This window comes from Lynx canadensis, chromosome A1, assembly GCF_007474595.2.
Source record: "Lynx canadensis isolate LIC74 chromosome A1, mLynCan4.pri.v2, whole genome shotgun sequence".
Lineage (NCBI taxonomy): Eukaryota > Metazoa > Chordata > Mammalia > Carnivora > Felidae > Lynx > Lynx canadensis.
This window is the reverse complement of record NC_044303.2, coordinates 104,881,981-104,895,934: the sequence shown is the minus strand read 5'-3', so window position 1 is coordinate 104,895,934 and position 13,954 is coordinate 104,881,981. Positions and strand designations below refer to the sequence as shown.

Genomic DNA, 13,954 nt, shown 5'->3' with positions numbered 1-13,954 from the left:
TGTAATTTTTCTTATTCGACATTATTAATCAGAGGCATGCAAACTAAGAAAAAAAATTAGCAAAGGGAAAATTGGCACACAGTTTAAGCAAAAAGCATTCCCAAATACTGTAAGTAGCAGCAGAAAGCAGAAAGACACCAAACATTTTAAAAATAGGTATATACCTCTGACCCAGGAATTTTACTTCTAGGAAGGTATCCTTACCTACTAACAAAGGGTACGAACACAGATTTAACCATGATGATGTCTTCTAGAGCAGGTCATAATAGGTAAAACATGGAAACGGCACAAATATTCAACAGCTGAAACTGGTTAAGTATCTACAACACAATCGCACAATGACATTTGCAATATGCTACAAAAGTACATTTACTGACCAGGGAACATACTCTCAATGTAGTCTCCTTCTCTTTTTTTTTTTCATTTTTTTTAATGTTTATTTATTTTTGACAGAGAGAGAGAGAGACAGAGTGTGAGTGGGGAGGGGCAGAGAGAGACAGAGACACAAAATCTGAAGCAGGCTCCAGGCTCTGAGCCATCAGCACAGAGCCCAATGCAGGGCTCGAACTCACGGACTGTGAGATCATGACCTGAACCAGACGCTTAACTGACTGAACCACCCAGGCACCCCTCCTTTTCTTTTATTTCGTTCTATTTTCTAAGTTTTTCAGTGAACATTTATTATCACAAAAAGCCCTGGTTCTAAATCAAAGTTGAGGAACTGCTGCTGTTCATTTAAAGAATAGAATCCAGTCACTGGAAAGAAGAGGGCACACACACATATCCATTTAACTCCTCTCTCCACTAGAGAGCAAAGGAGTCTCAAAGAGGTATAAAGGGCTTATCTGAGGCCACCCAGGGCTATTACCCAGCGCTGCAGATACTCATGCTAAGAGGTGTTCAATTGATCCTAATGCCATCCAGTTAGAGCAGAACCTTGTCTCTCTATGCAACTCAACACCAGTGACTCAGCTCAGAAAACAAAGTGGCCCCTCTAGCTACGTGTTGAGCCAAAATATTTGAATAAAACCCTTTCTAATGATCTCTTCTCTATGTCCTAAACCCAGTAGTAAGAAACCTCAGTTTGCAAACTTCATCCCACATGATATTCTAGGATTTTTCTGAAGTCATAAAATATCAAGCTTGCCTTGAGACATTCCAGAGTGAACCGGTGAGCTGGGGAAGGGAGAGAGAAAATGACAAAGAAGAAGGTCTACTTTGTGACTCAGACTTAGTGTCGGTGCTTAGTGTGAAAACTCTTCTACTTTGTGAAAGCCTTCATCTTTCTGTGCACCAGAAAAGAACACACCCACCTCTCAGAAGCTGACTTGGGACTCCAGTCCGCTGCTGCGGGAAAGTCATGCCTCTCTTCCCTTCTGTGACCTAAGTCGAGTGACAACTTGACCCATTTCCAAAGAGACACTTATTGCAAAACTGTAATGAACACTGCCACATCCAGCCTTCAATAATCCTTCTATAACATCTGTTTTCTCCTCAGGCAACATTCATTTGGAGATTTTTTATAACACAGAGGAACAGAGCAATGCTTCCCTCACTCCACAGACCAGGAAAGCAGCCATCAAAAGGGAAAGGGAATAGTCCAAGCTTCCCCATCTCCCCAGGCCTCCATCTTGGCTGCCATTAACAGATGCACACCAGCACCGGGAAAAATAAGTGACCCACAAAGGGATAAAGGTCTTACTTACGGACACACATTTCCCGGCTTTCATAAAATCCAGGACAACACTGAGATTTGCGCCTATACATAGTTTTCTCTCCATGTCGATAGGCCGTCCGATAACTGATTCTACACAGAGGGAGAAATCACACTGTTACTTCTTTTGACCGACAATTTGATTAGAAATCAAGAATTTTTATTTTAATACCAAAGGGCTATTACATATATATATAATAAAGGTATGAAGAGCAAAGTATTCTAAAACAGTTAAGAAGAAACAGGGAGGGGCACCTCGGTGACTCAGTCGGTTAAGATTCCAACCTCGGCTCAGGTCATGATCTCACAGTTCGTGAGTTCGAGCCCACAGTTAGGCTCTGTGCCGACAGCTGGGAGCCTGGAGCCTGCTTCGGATTCTGTCTCCCTCTCTCTCCGCCCCTCACTGGCTCCCCCTCTGTCTCTCTCTCTCTCAATAATAAATAAACATTTTAAAAACTTTTAAAAGAAGAAGAAACATGGAATAAATGTCTTGATGAATAGTATGCTAACTCTTAATCAGTTTGCTAAGAATATATTAAAATTGCCCATTTAAGTCAAGTTATACTTTATTTCAAGGGATCAGAAGTTTTATGACTTTCCTATTTCACTTATCTTGAGATAGCTCAGAGAGTATAATTAATTTCAGCTATGACACTGATCTAATTACCATTCACATATGTTTTAAAGGAAGAATTCAGAGAATTCCTTGAAAAATGAGACAACACAGTCTCATCCCACTATAAAATAGAAGTATACAGGGCGCCTGGGTGGCTCAGTCGGTTGAGCGTCCAGCTTCATCTCGGTTCATGATCTCACAGTCTGTGAGTTCGAGCCCCGTGTTGGGCTCTGTGCTGACAGCTCAGAGCCCGGGGCCTGTTTCAGATTCTGTGTCTCCCTCTCTCTCTAACCCTCCCCCATTCATGCTCTGTCTCTCTCTGTCTCAAAAAGAAATAAACGTTAAAAAAATTAAAAACAAAAATAGAAGTATACAAAGGACTCTCACATTTAACTAAAGCTTCATTCATTCACTGATTCATTTATGCAACACACGCTCACTGAGTGCTTAATATATTCCAGGCACTGCTCTAGACACTGGGGAAGTAGCTCAGAGTGAGCAAAACAATATAAAGCCTTGCCCTCAAAGAACTTACACTCTACTGGGGAAGACAGACATATAGAATTTAAGTGCAGATACATATTAAACAAATAAATCGGTCATATCATGACTAGTAATGATTATATAGTGTGATGAAAAATAAGGCCTGACTAAGGAAAGAGAGTGTGACAGGAAGGGAATACTTGTTTAGATGGAGTGGTGGAGGAAAGCCTGTCTGAAGAAATAACATTGAGCATAACATTTAGTGCAGTATAAATCAACAGGTGTTACATTAGACCCATGACTCACACCATGGTAGGCATTTTACCAATAAAAGTAAGGCATCTCTGGTCCCTTCCATATTAACATTCATATTTAAGATGTTTTTCTTCTCTGTTTTCACATTTATAGGGGAAAAAATGTGGCTTAAGTTGAGTTCAAGTTTAAATTAGTCCAAATTGAGTCAGATATTCAAGTAGAAACGTATGCTGGAATATGAGTTTCTTGAAGTCCATAATTAAGAGTGTCTCCCCCGTTTACGCATCACACAAAAGCTGCATGAATTCTTGCTAACCAAACTATGGTAACCAGGAGACACTTCCCCTGTAAGCTCATCAAGGGCATGGACAGGCTTTTTTTTTTTGCATGTCTGTATCTCCTATGGTTTGGAACAAGGCTAGGACAGTAACAAGCACTCAATAACTATTGACTAGATGAACAGATGCATCTTCTCATACATGTAACGTCTCTGTAGTAAAGTACTTCCCAGTTAGCCAAACTCCATAAATAGACCTGAGCTTTGATTACCTGTGCCGTGTACATTTAAACCAGTTCAGAATGTCAGTGCAGCTGGTGTAGTAAATTTGATCGAAGGGATGCGGGTATGACTCTTGCACAGTCACTGAGTAGCTGAAAAGAAGAAGAAAGGTAAGGAATCAGTAGTTCCTACTCTTACATTAATGATGTACTGTGTACATACAAACATCATAGACTAAATTGTCTCCATTTGCTGACTTTCAAAAGAGAATCTCCACGTGTTTACAGGTTTTTATTTGACTGAGAACACCAAAAGGACCAATATTAATAATACATTTAAAAGATAAGAATTCATGTTCTAAATTCATAAAAAAATTCTCTTTACTACTCACCATTAACTCTGATAACCCTAAACTTGAAAACGTTACCACCATGTACGTTTCTGTACTTAATGGCATCCCCTCATCCCAGGTGTCCAGGCTTAACCCAGAACTTACACAAGGAAGTTTTCAACCGAAATGTGCATGCAAATAATAAGCTAAGAGACAATGTGAATATTATTACTAGTACATTTTGGTACTGATTCTGGAAAATCAAAAAGAACACACTTCTCAGGTTGGAACTTGAATTAATTTGGTTTTGGGTTCCTGCCCTACTTTTCAGGCAGTGGAAGAATATATACAACCTCTGAATAAAAACTACAAAGTCTCTAAGCTAGGTTCTAAACACACAGCAGAAACAACTAGCCTGAAATATACATACCCACAGCCTGCTGCTACTTAGCCTGGGTTTTCAATACATTTCACTAACAGCTTCTTGTTAAAGTAAAGGCATGCCATCCTAAGAGCCTAAGAATGCAGGTGGAAAACATCCACGAAACACAAAAGCATTCAATGTTCAATGTCATATTTCTTCATTTTAAAGCAGTCTATTACATGACTCAAGAGCTTAGAGCTCCTGCCTATAGGAGAACCCGAAGCATCCTCTTGTCCAAACAAGTTAATCCTCTTCTCTTTAACAGTCTCAAAGATTTTCACTAAAATCGTTAATTCACCCTAGCAAACAAAACAGGCCACAATTATGGACTCACTTGCAGCAAATCAATGGACCAACTTCATTATTAGGTACAGATGAGACTTCTCTAGTCTAGGTATTGACTAGAGAAGCCACAGAAGGAATCAGTTTGAAATGTTGGCATAAAGAATTCAGGTTAGGGGTGCCTGGGTGACTCAGTCGGTTAAACATCTGACTCTTGACTTCAGCTCAGGTCATGATCTCACGGTTTGTGGGGTTGAGCCCCACATCAGGCTCTGTGCTGACATTGCCAAGCTTGCTTGGGATTCTCTCTCTCCCTCTCTCTCTCTCTGCTCCACCCCCTGCTCACCCTCTCTCCATCAAAAATAAATATTTCAGGTTAGATATAGGGCAGAACCTTCTCATCTGAAAAGCTATGCGGTGCTGGCCTCCCCACCAATGGGATTTCTTTCTCTAGCCAGTCTCTGTTAGCCATAACATACTTAGGCTTCAATAGGAAGTCTATAAAATAACCTAACTATTCACCCTTTTGTGTATTTCATTCTTTGGGCCATTGCACCTTGATTTCTAGGTAAATTTAGGGATCCTCTACAAATCTTAGGCAGATGCAACAGGTCTTACTGAACAGATCATTGGATTAACAGAAGACAGGGTTATCCTGATCAACAGTAAGAAACTAGATGGCAATCAGCAAATAACCTTCTTTTCCTGTTTTTATTTTTTTTAATGTTTTTATTTATCTTTGAGACAGACAGAGACAGAGCATGAGCAGGGGAGGGACAGAGAGAGAGGCAGACACAGAATCGAAGCAGGCTTCAGGCTCTGAGCTGTCAGCACAGAGCCCGACGCAGGGCTCCAACTCACCGACTGTGAGATCATGACCTGAACCAAAGTCAAACGTTTAACTGACTGAGCCACCTAGGTGCCCCTTTCCTGGGTTTTGATAACCACATCTTAAAACCAGGGGGTCAGAGGTAGTCTTGAAGATCCCTTCCACTTGGCATTCTGAATTTCTAACGTACATTTTAGGTGACTATTTTCTTCTCTACCATACGCAACCTGAGGCTACCGGCAAGAACAGGTTCAGATGATCGCACAGTATGCAAATGCCAACATCTGTGATATTACTCCTTTAGGGGAAAAGAGGCCTCTGTTAAAATACAAAGGTTCTTAGGGTGGGTGCCTGGGCAGCTCAGTCACTCAAGCATCTGACTCTTGATTTCGGCTCAGGTCATGATCTCACGTTTTGTGAGATTAGAGCCCCATATCCTGTTCTGTGCAGACGGCACAGAGCCTGCTTGAGATTTTCTCTCTCTCCCTTGCCCTCTTGCCCTCCCCCCACTCATGCTCTCTCTCAAAATAAATAAATAAGTGTTTTAAAAAATATATAAAGTTTCTTGGAACGAAATATCACAGTAAGCTATTAATGTCTTCTGACTTCAGCACTGCTCTGAGGTTCACGTTAATGCAAATTAGAAGACCTCGCCAACTTTTTTCCTGCCTCTCCAGCTGCTTGTAAATAACTGAACCTTGAGGTCTGTAGCATTATTTGTCCACTCCATTTTCAGTGGACAGCAAAGCAGATGAACATCCTCTGTATATGAAACTACCATACAGGTGCGGTCTTATATTACCTGTGAACAAAACACAGCTGCTTTCCTCCACTAGAGGAGTTAAAAAGAAGCCACTCTGAATCAATGCCAGTTGGGTGACAACAATATTCTACCAGGCCCTACAGCACTAATACAAGTGAACTACATTGGTTTGTTGGAACTACACTTAATGCTTTATTCCCATAAAATTTCAAAGGTTATGTTATGACATTAAACGTCTGTATGCCTTCAAGAGCAGAAGTGATCATAGACAAATGGGTCCCGGGCAAACGCAGCCCATTTGATGTGGATGGCAGCACGGATTCCATAGGCAATCATGAGAAGTATGTTCACTAATTTCTAGCAGCCTGTAAGGTTGTTTCAAATGAGAAGAAATACTGAAGAAGAGGAATTTGCTCTCTGGCCTCTTGCCCCTCACCAACAGCACACACTTGCAGGATGCTTCCGTGGTTTTAGAAGATACAAAAGCTCTTCTCCATGAAAGGGTCATCGAACCATTTAGGATTCCAATTCAACGAAAAGGTATTGAACATCTTCTCTGCAGCTCCCACCCCCTAAGAGCTCTCAGCAGAGGCTAGCTCTCAAGGCTAAAAACAACACAATATGGCTTTAACAGAGAAATATGTACAGTTTGGGGAATAACCAAAGACAAAATTGACGATGCTTTGAGCCTTTCTCTTCCACCTCGACTCCTCTTCTTAAAATTATTGGGAAGCTAGGGGAGCCTGGGTGGCTCAGTCGGTTGAGCATCTGACTTCAGCTCAGGTCACGATCTCACAGTTTGTGGGTTTGAGCCCCGCGTCAGGGTCTGTGCTGACAACTTGCTCAGAGCCTGCAGGCTGCTTCAGATTCTGTCTCCTTCTCTCTGCCCCTCCCCCGCTCATGCTCTGTACCTCTCTCTCAAAAATAAATAAATGTTAAAAAAATTTTTTTTTAAATTATCGGGAAGCTCAAACTCAGTTCAGAACTGACTGAAAACAAATTACTTGGCACGATGATCAGAAACAGGCTTCTAGTCAAGTCTGTGGGAGAAAGGCTCTAAGCCTTTTCACACCAAATTTCCTTTCTGTTGCATTTTATACATTCTTCCTCTTTTCTAGACAATCTTTCTCTCTTTTCTTACCCATTTTTAATGGCATTACAATCACACTACAAATTTTGGAAAACAACATTTTAAGGAGAGAATTCTGTAACTCATATGTAACCACCAATAGCATATAGCAGATTTTTTTTACAGTCTCCAGGGGTTTTTCATTTTTTGTTTTAGTTAGCTTTTTAGTTTTTATATTATTACAACCATACAATGCACATACTTTTGAAAATTACTGTTAAACTCGAGTATATTATAAGCATGGACTAGTAAATAATTTTCAAATTGTGACTGCCAAATACTCCGTAAATTTGCTCAATACCCACCCAACTAGTTGAACAACTAACTTGTCACTTTTCAAGGGGCCACTTTGTGGAAGCTGTGTGCTCGTAATCTGAGGGGAAAGGTCTCTGAACAGGCTAGCCTCCTCTGGGTCTTTATCACAGCTTCCGGGCTGCTGTTTGAACTTCATCAGCGCCTCTGCTAACAGTCCACACTTCCATGTTCATCAGCGGCTGCTCTTTTTTTTTTTTTTTTAATTCTTGAGAGAGAGGGAGAGAAAGAGAGCACCTGCAAGTGGGGAAGAAGGGCAGAGGGAAGGAGAGAGAGAAACCCAAGCAGGTGCCATACTCAGCGTGGAGCCCAATGAGGGGATTTATCCCACGGCCCTGGGATCGTGACCTGAGCCGAATTCAGGAGTTAGACGCTCAAACGACTGAGCCACCCAGGCGCCTCAGCAGCTGCTCTTATGTACTCACTTCAGCAGCATATATACCAGTGGCTGCTCTTAAAGTCAGTGTGGGAAGGAACTTTCTTGACTGTCTACTTCAATCGTGTGTTTTTCTTTCAATGTTTATTCATTTTTTTGAGAAAGACAGACACAGTGGGGTAGGGGCAGAGAGAGAGAGAGAGGGAGACACAGAATCCGAAGCAGGCTCCAGGCTCTGAGCTGTCAGCACAGAGTCCGACACGGGACTCAAACCCAGGAACAGTAAGATCATGACCTGGCCGAAGTCGTACGCTTAACCGACTGAGCCACCCAGGTGACCCCAAACGTGTTTTTATCACAAATGATCAGCACGGAGCTCCCTGTGCTAGGAGTCACTCTACAGCCAGCACTAACACCACGGCCCCGAGACACCACCCTGTCCCATGCTACCTCTCGGATGTCATTAGAACATCTAAAGCTTCTAAAGTAGACAATAAGCGCCAAACTGCGGTATCAATGGAATCTGACCTCAATTCTACGCTACTTTCCCCACAGCAATGCAGAACTCTTCATCTCCTGCTTGTTTGCTTAATCTTCTCAAATACACTGAAAACATATCACCACCGTAATTTTAACCTATTAAATATCATCCGGGGAGAAACCCCAGCAAGATTTAATGTAAGGTCAAAGAACAGGGGGCGGGGGGGGGGGGGGAAGCCATCATCACTTGGATGCATTCCAAAGTGGTTAGTGACATTTTATCTGCCAAAATGATCTTGTTACTTTCATCAGACATGGTAGGAATTATCATTTCTTATCTCTGCTCGCTTCAGGACTAGCTGCAATCAGTACCACTTCTGTGCTCCACCCCCAAGGCGACGGACAAAGAAGGGCTCCTCTTCACTTGTGTCTTCCTGGGAGGAAACCCTAATAGATGCAAACACTTCAACTCCCAGAACAGGGAAAGGGATGCGGAGAAGAAACAGAAAGTTCACGGAATCATCAGTCTCCCCCAGGACGCTGCGCAGGCTGCCTTTAACAACAAGTACCCCCTGTATATTCTAAATGATTTAACTTTCGTTAATTTCATTTCATGTACACCTTCTGAGAACCGCTGCATTAAAAGGAGGCCTGCTTTTGTCTGAAAATAAACGATTCGGCAGGCCTGGGGCAGGGCCTGACGGTCTGCATTTCTGACAGGCAATGCTCATTAAGCACACTGTGGAAAGCAAGGCTCCAGCCGAATCCACTTGGGACAGGTGGGGTTTAGATAAGGCACAGCTACAGCGAGCCCCGCTCGGACCTACTACCAAGAATTTTGTCCTTGAAACTCATCTTCCTCTCCCCATTTCAATTCAAGCCCTATTTTACTTTTTTTAATGTTTATTTATGTATTTTTGAGAGAGAGACAGAGAAACAGAGAAAAACCCAAGCAGGCTCCACGCCATCAAGATAGAGCCAGGCGCTTAACCGACTGAGCCACCCAGGCGCCCCTACCCGAGTGTTTTTGAAAATACAGGACAAGGCGTCACCCGCACTTTCATTTGACCATTTTAATTTACATTCCTTCCTTCATCCTTGTCAAACAATCCCACTTTCTTCTACCTTTCTTCAAAGAATCATCATCTAGCCTTAAAACGGGAAATGTATCAATAAGAAGATTACGGTTGTCCATCCTTTTTTCTAGCAGGTCATGGAAAAAAAAATACAGTCGGGGGAAAAAAAAAAACCCTCCATCATTTCCCTACTCTTTCACCCTCATTTGCCGTCCCCATTAGTTAGTGTTTTAGAGGTTACTCTAATCACTTCTTCAACAGTGGGATTGCATTAGGTTTAGAGACCAATGTGCCCCCTGTTGTCTGTCTCTCCTCTCTCCCCATTGCCCCACTGATTTCCATATGAAGTCCTTTCATTCCTTGTCAGAAGGTACTCAAGCAACAGTTATTTCTTGAGCACGTGCCCTAAGCAAGGCAGTGTTTTAGACACCGGGAATTATCAACGGCAAACAGAACATGCAATTATGTGTTGCCAAGTTTCGTCAAACCGTTGAACGAGGAATCGGGGCAAAATGTGCGTGTATGAGAGGGTGCTGGATTAACTCAAGTCTTGGTTGTTTTTTCTTTATAGCCTTTCCCTCAGAGAGCCCACCTGTTCGATCTCATCATGCTGGGGACTCCCAATCCTGTACTCCGAAACACAGCCAGGCCCACCTCTCACACCGATCTTAAGAACACAACATGGCAGAACCACACTCACCTCTTCCCTCTCAAATCAACTCTCTTCCTTTAATTTTTTTCATATGTGCAATGACACCTCCACTCTTTCACCGGGCAGGCTGTAAATCCCCCCCTTTCCTGCCTCCTTCACATCCTACAATCAACGTATGACCAAGATTCTGACTGATTCTTATTTCAGAGCATCTTACGAACTTGATTTTTTCCTTCTATTCCAAAGCTTGCATCCTCCCACAAATTCAACCGTCAATGGCCCTCCCTTTTTTAAATGGGAAATGTACCCCTTCTTATATTCACGGACTCATTTTTATGCATTTATGGGTGTTCATTATGCACTTCGTAAGTGAAATACTTATGGGAGGTGCGGTAACGATTATGAGGATAATTAATAGGAGGTCCTTCCCCTTCAATTCTATGTAATACAGTTAATACCGCAAACACATAGAACTTTATTACATACACGTATTTCCTCTACAGCTTAAAGATTCATAATGGAACTATGTGTGTAGGAACCAGTGCGCCCGTCCAATACCCCAGCTGCTGTGCTGGGAAGCCTCTGACCTGTGCTCGTTTGTTTGGTTTTTTTCCATTTATTTATTTATTTTTCATTTATTTATTTAAAGTCAAGTTAGTTGACATACAGTGTGGTATTGGCTTTTACCTGGTGACTGGAATGTGTACCCTGTGGTGTGCTACTCATGGCACTGGGGGTAATGGGGACAAGCGATGGAGAGGTGGATGCAATGGCATACACAGCTATCAAACATACCTATTACTCTTGAGCACTGGGGCATACTAGAAGGATGCCACCTCCTCTTTGAAAAACTGACATGTACAATGTTACTTTTGGATAAAGATGTTTTCTTAGGAATGCAACTAGCACAGGAGAGGGGCGTAGACGACATTTGACTGTACTGTAATGGCACTGGATGGTCTGTGCTATCTGTGTGTTCCCAAAAGGACTAGGGGATCTCTGACAATGACCTGTTGTGTCGTACGCCCTCTGTATTTCCCACTGCAAAGTGCCCTGATCTGCACACTACATCGTCTGCTTTGCTGTAATCTATTCAACCACGCCCTCCTGCGGTCCTGTACTAACACTAGTCTTTTGCTCAAGGCCCTCAGCGGTCTGGGTAGCCCTGGTTTCAAGCTCCCTTCCATTCCCAGAACCGCACATCATCACTGCCATCCACTTGTCTTATTCAAGTCTTTGAGAACATCTCAGCCTTTGCCCCGTTCCTCCTGAAACCTTGTCTCCCTTTTCAGGCCACATAAAGCCCAGTTTTCTTACACCATACATTCCAGCACTTCAGGACAGTATCTCATGCTGTCTTTCACTGCTCATGCATCGGTTCCTCATGCATAAGTCTAGCTCCCTGAGCTTACTGCAAATAGACCGAGAGCAAGGAGAAGATGCCTGGGAGATCATTTTGAGGGAGCTAGTAATATTTTCCCTGCATCATACAATTGCTCCTGTGTTGGAATCAACAGATCAAGTTTTCTTTCACTTTATATTCCAGAAGACCAAGGTGAATAACACCGTCTAGTTTATTAATATAACCACTGCTTTTTACATAAATGAGTCATTTCATCGTCTCTTCTCAAATTCTAATTTCATAGATCAGACTGCTAATGATAGTACATTAAAAAATAACTTATCCGAAATCATTTCTCAGAGTACTTTCAAAACTATTACCTTTCCCAGTGACTGCACACATTAGGGTCTTCAAGATTCAGCGAGGATGCTGTCCTGCTCCAGAGACATAACAATAAACCAATGAAGCTCAGGCATGAGTTCGAAGAAATAACCATTTTTTTTTTACTGAAGAACAACCTATAAGAAAAAAAAAAAACACTCCAAATTAGAGATGCATTAAAGTGACCCAAACATAATTCTTTTCAGTACAGCAACCATTCGGTACCAGTTGTCACTAGGGCCGAACGAGGCATAACAAGCCATGTGTTTAAATAGACAGGTCACCAGATTTCATGGTCCAAGAGAGAGGTATTCCTTGTGCTGTGCAGGGGGGACACCACTTTGTAAATTACAAAAATGTGCAAATCATCATTAATTGCCACCACAACAAAAGCCCTTCTCATCCATGCCAGCCAACATTAAAGGAATCTACCCGAACAACACAGAGCAACACAGGCTTCCAGATTCTCTCACCAGGCACATTTCCCTTCTGGAAGAAGAGGGCTCACAGAGGAATCTGGCCTCATTTGTCCCAGAGGATAAATGATGAAACAGAAGCTCCATTGACTCAAGAGAGAGGCACCTCAGCTCAAAGTGAGATTCATTCAATAATTCATTCAATGTGCACTGAACGCCTGCTCTATCCTAGGCACCATGCAAAAACTGGACATAAAATACAGATGTGGTTTCAGTCCTTGGCCAGTGAGACATTGATAATTTAATCATCATGATGTACAATTGTTATACGTAGTGCTTCACTTTTCCCATTTGCTCAACAGAAACAAAACCAGCTATCTTATGGACGGTTCTTCATAGGTGTACAGAAATAGGTATAAAGCTGTTTAGAGGTGGGTGTTGGAGAAAACCATCCTGGTATTATTGAGAGGAAGAAAGAACACAACAGAGAAGCAAATAATAACATATCTGCAAAACAGGCTGGGCAAAGGAGATACCAAGAGGAAGGAGAATGGTCCACACAGAGAAAACCGGAAGTAAGGGATGGTCAGGCACATTTTAGGACGCTCAAATTCATTCAGCCAAGAAAGAGACAGAGGCATATCACAATGGGTTTTATACACCATTGCAAAGTACATGAACTTCACTGGGGATAACACAGAACTTGCAGGGAACTGAGTGAAACTGAGAGGCTTTTAGGACTTGGAATCCATTGAACTTGGTGACTGAAGGTGGGAATGAAAGAGAAGAGCGCTCCCTGGGATAGCCCCATGGGTCGAGGGCATGCTCTTCACTAAGATGGGAGGCACAGACACCCTCCCCTTTTGGAAGGAAGAAGCTGAAGTTCAGTTTCAGATACGTCAAGTATGAGGTTCCCATGAGATACTCAAATGAAGTCATCTGCAAGCATCTATTGAACACCTACTATGTGCCAGACACTCATCAGCTCGGATGTTGTAACAGCAAGCATGGCCTGCACCTGGAACCCATGCCCAACTCCTAACCTCTAGGAACTTATCACTTAGTAAGAAGGAAATGTCTAATTGCCACATGTATATAAAATGATTTTATATAATTATTATAAAAACGAACATGGATGGTTCAGTCAGTTGGGTGTCCGACAAGATTTTGGCTCAGGTCATGGTCTCACAGTTCCTGAGATCGAGTCCCACATCGGGCTCTGCACCGACAGTGCAGAGTCTGCTTGAGATTCTCTCTCCCTCTCTCTCTGCCTCTCTCTCTCTCTCTCTCTCTCCCTCTGTCTCAAAATAATAAATAAACATTAGAAAAATGGGACAGGGAACTATAAATAGCTGAACCTATTACTAATTAAAAAGAGAATAAATATCAACTGGCCTGTTGGTAAACTAGAGAAACTAGTAACAATAGGCCAGATTATGTGACTAAAACAGTTACTTTCGGGGTGAAAGCTGGCATTTTGAGAAGCTATACTAACTTTCCACACAAGTGTGGAACAACCTTGCAGTTTAAAAAGGTAAGCTTATCAGGGCACCTGGCTGGCTCAGTTGGTAGAACATGTGACTCTTGATCTCGG

At 42.3% G+C, this 13,954-nt stretch overlaps 1 protein-coding gene across 1 annotated transcript in view; it reads right to left on the bottom strand.

Moving 5' to 3' along the window:
• The window catches only part of MEGF10 (multiple EGF like domains 10), a 134,904-nt gene extending 122,827 nt beyond the window's left edge, over nt 1–12,077 (bottom strand). The window contains exons 1-3 of the mRNA XM_032592755.1: nt 11,944–12,077; nt 3,618–3,719; nt 1,707–1,807 (exon numbers count right to left, since the gene is read on the bottom strand). Coding sequence (XP_032448646.1) covers nt 1,707–1,807; nt 3,618–3,719; nt 11,944–12,059 — 319 coding nt within the window. The 5' untranslated portion in view covers nt 12,060–12,077. The remainder of the gene's footprint in view (nt 1–1,706; nt 1,808–3,617; nt 3,720–11,943) is intronic.
• Nucleotides 12,078–13,954: the final 1,877 nt, after the last annotated feature.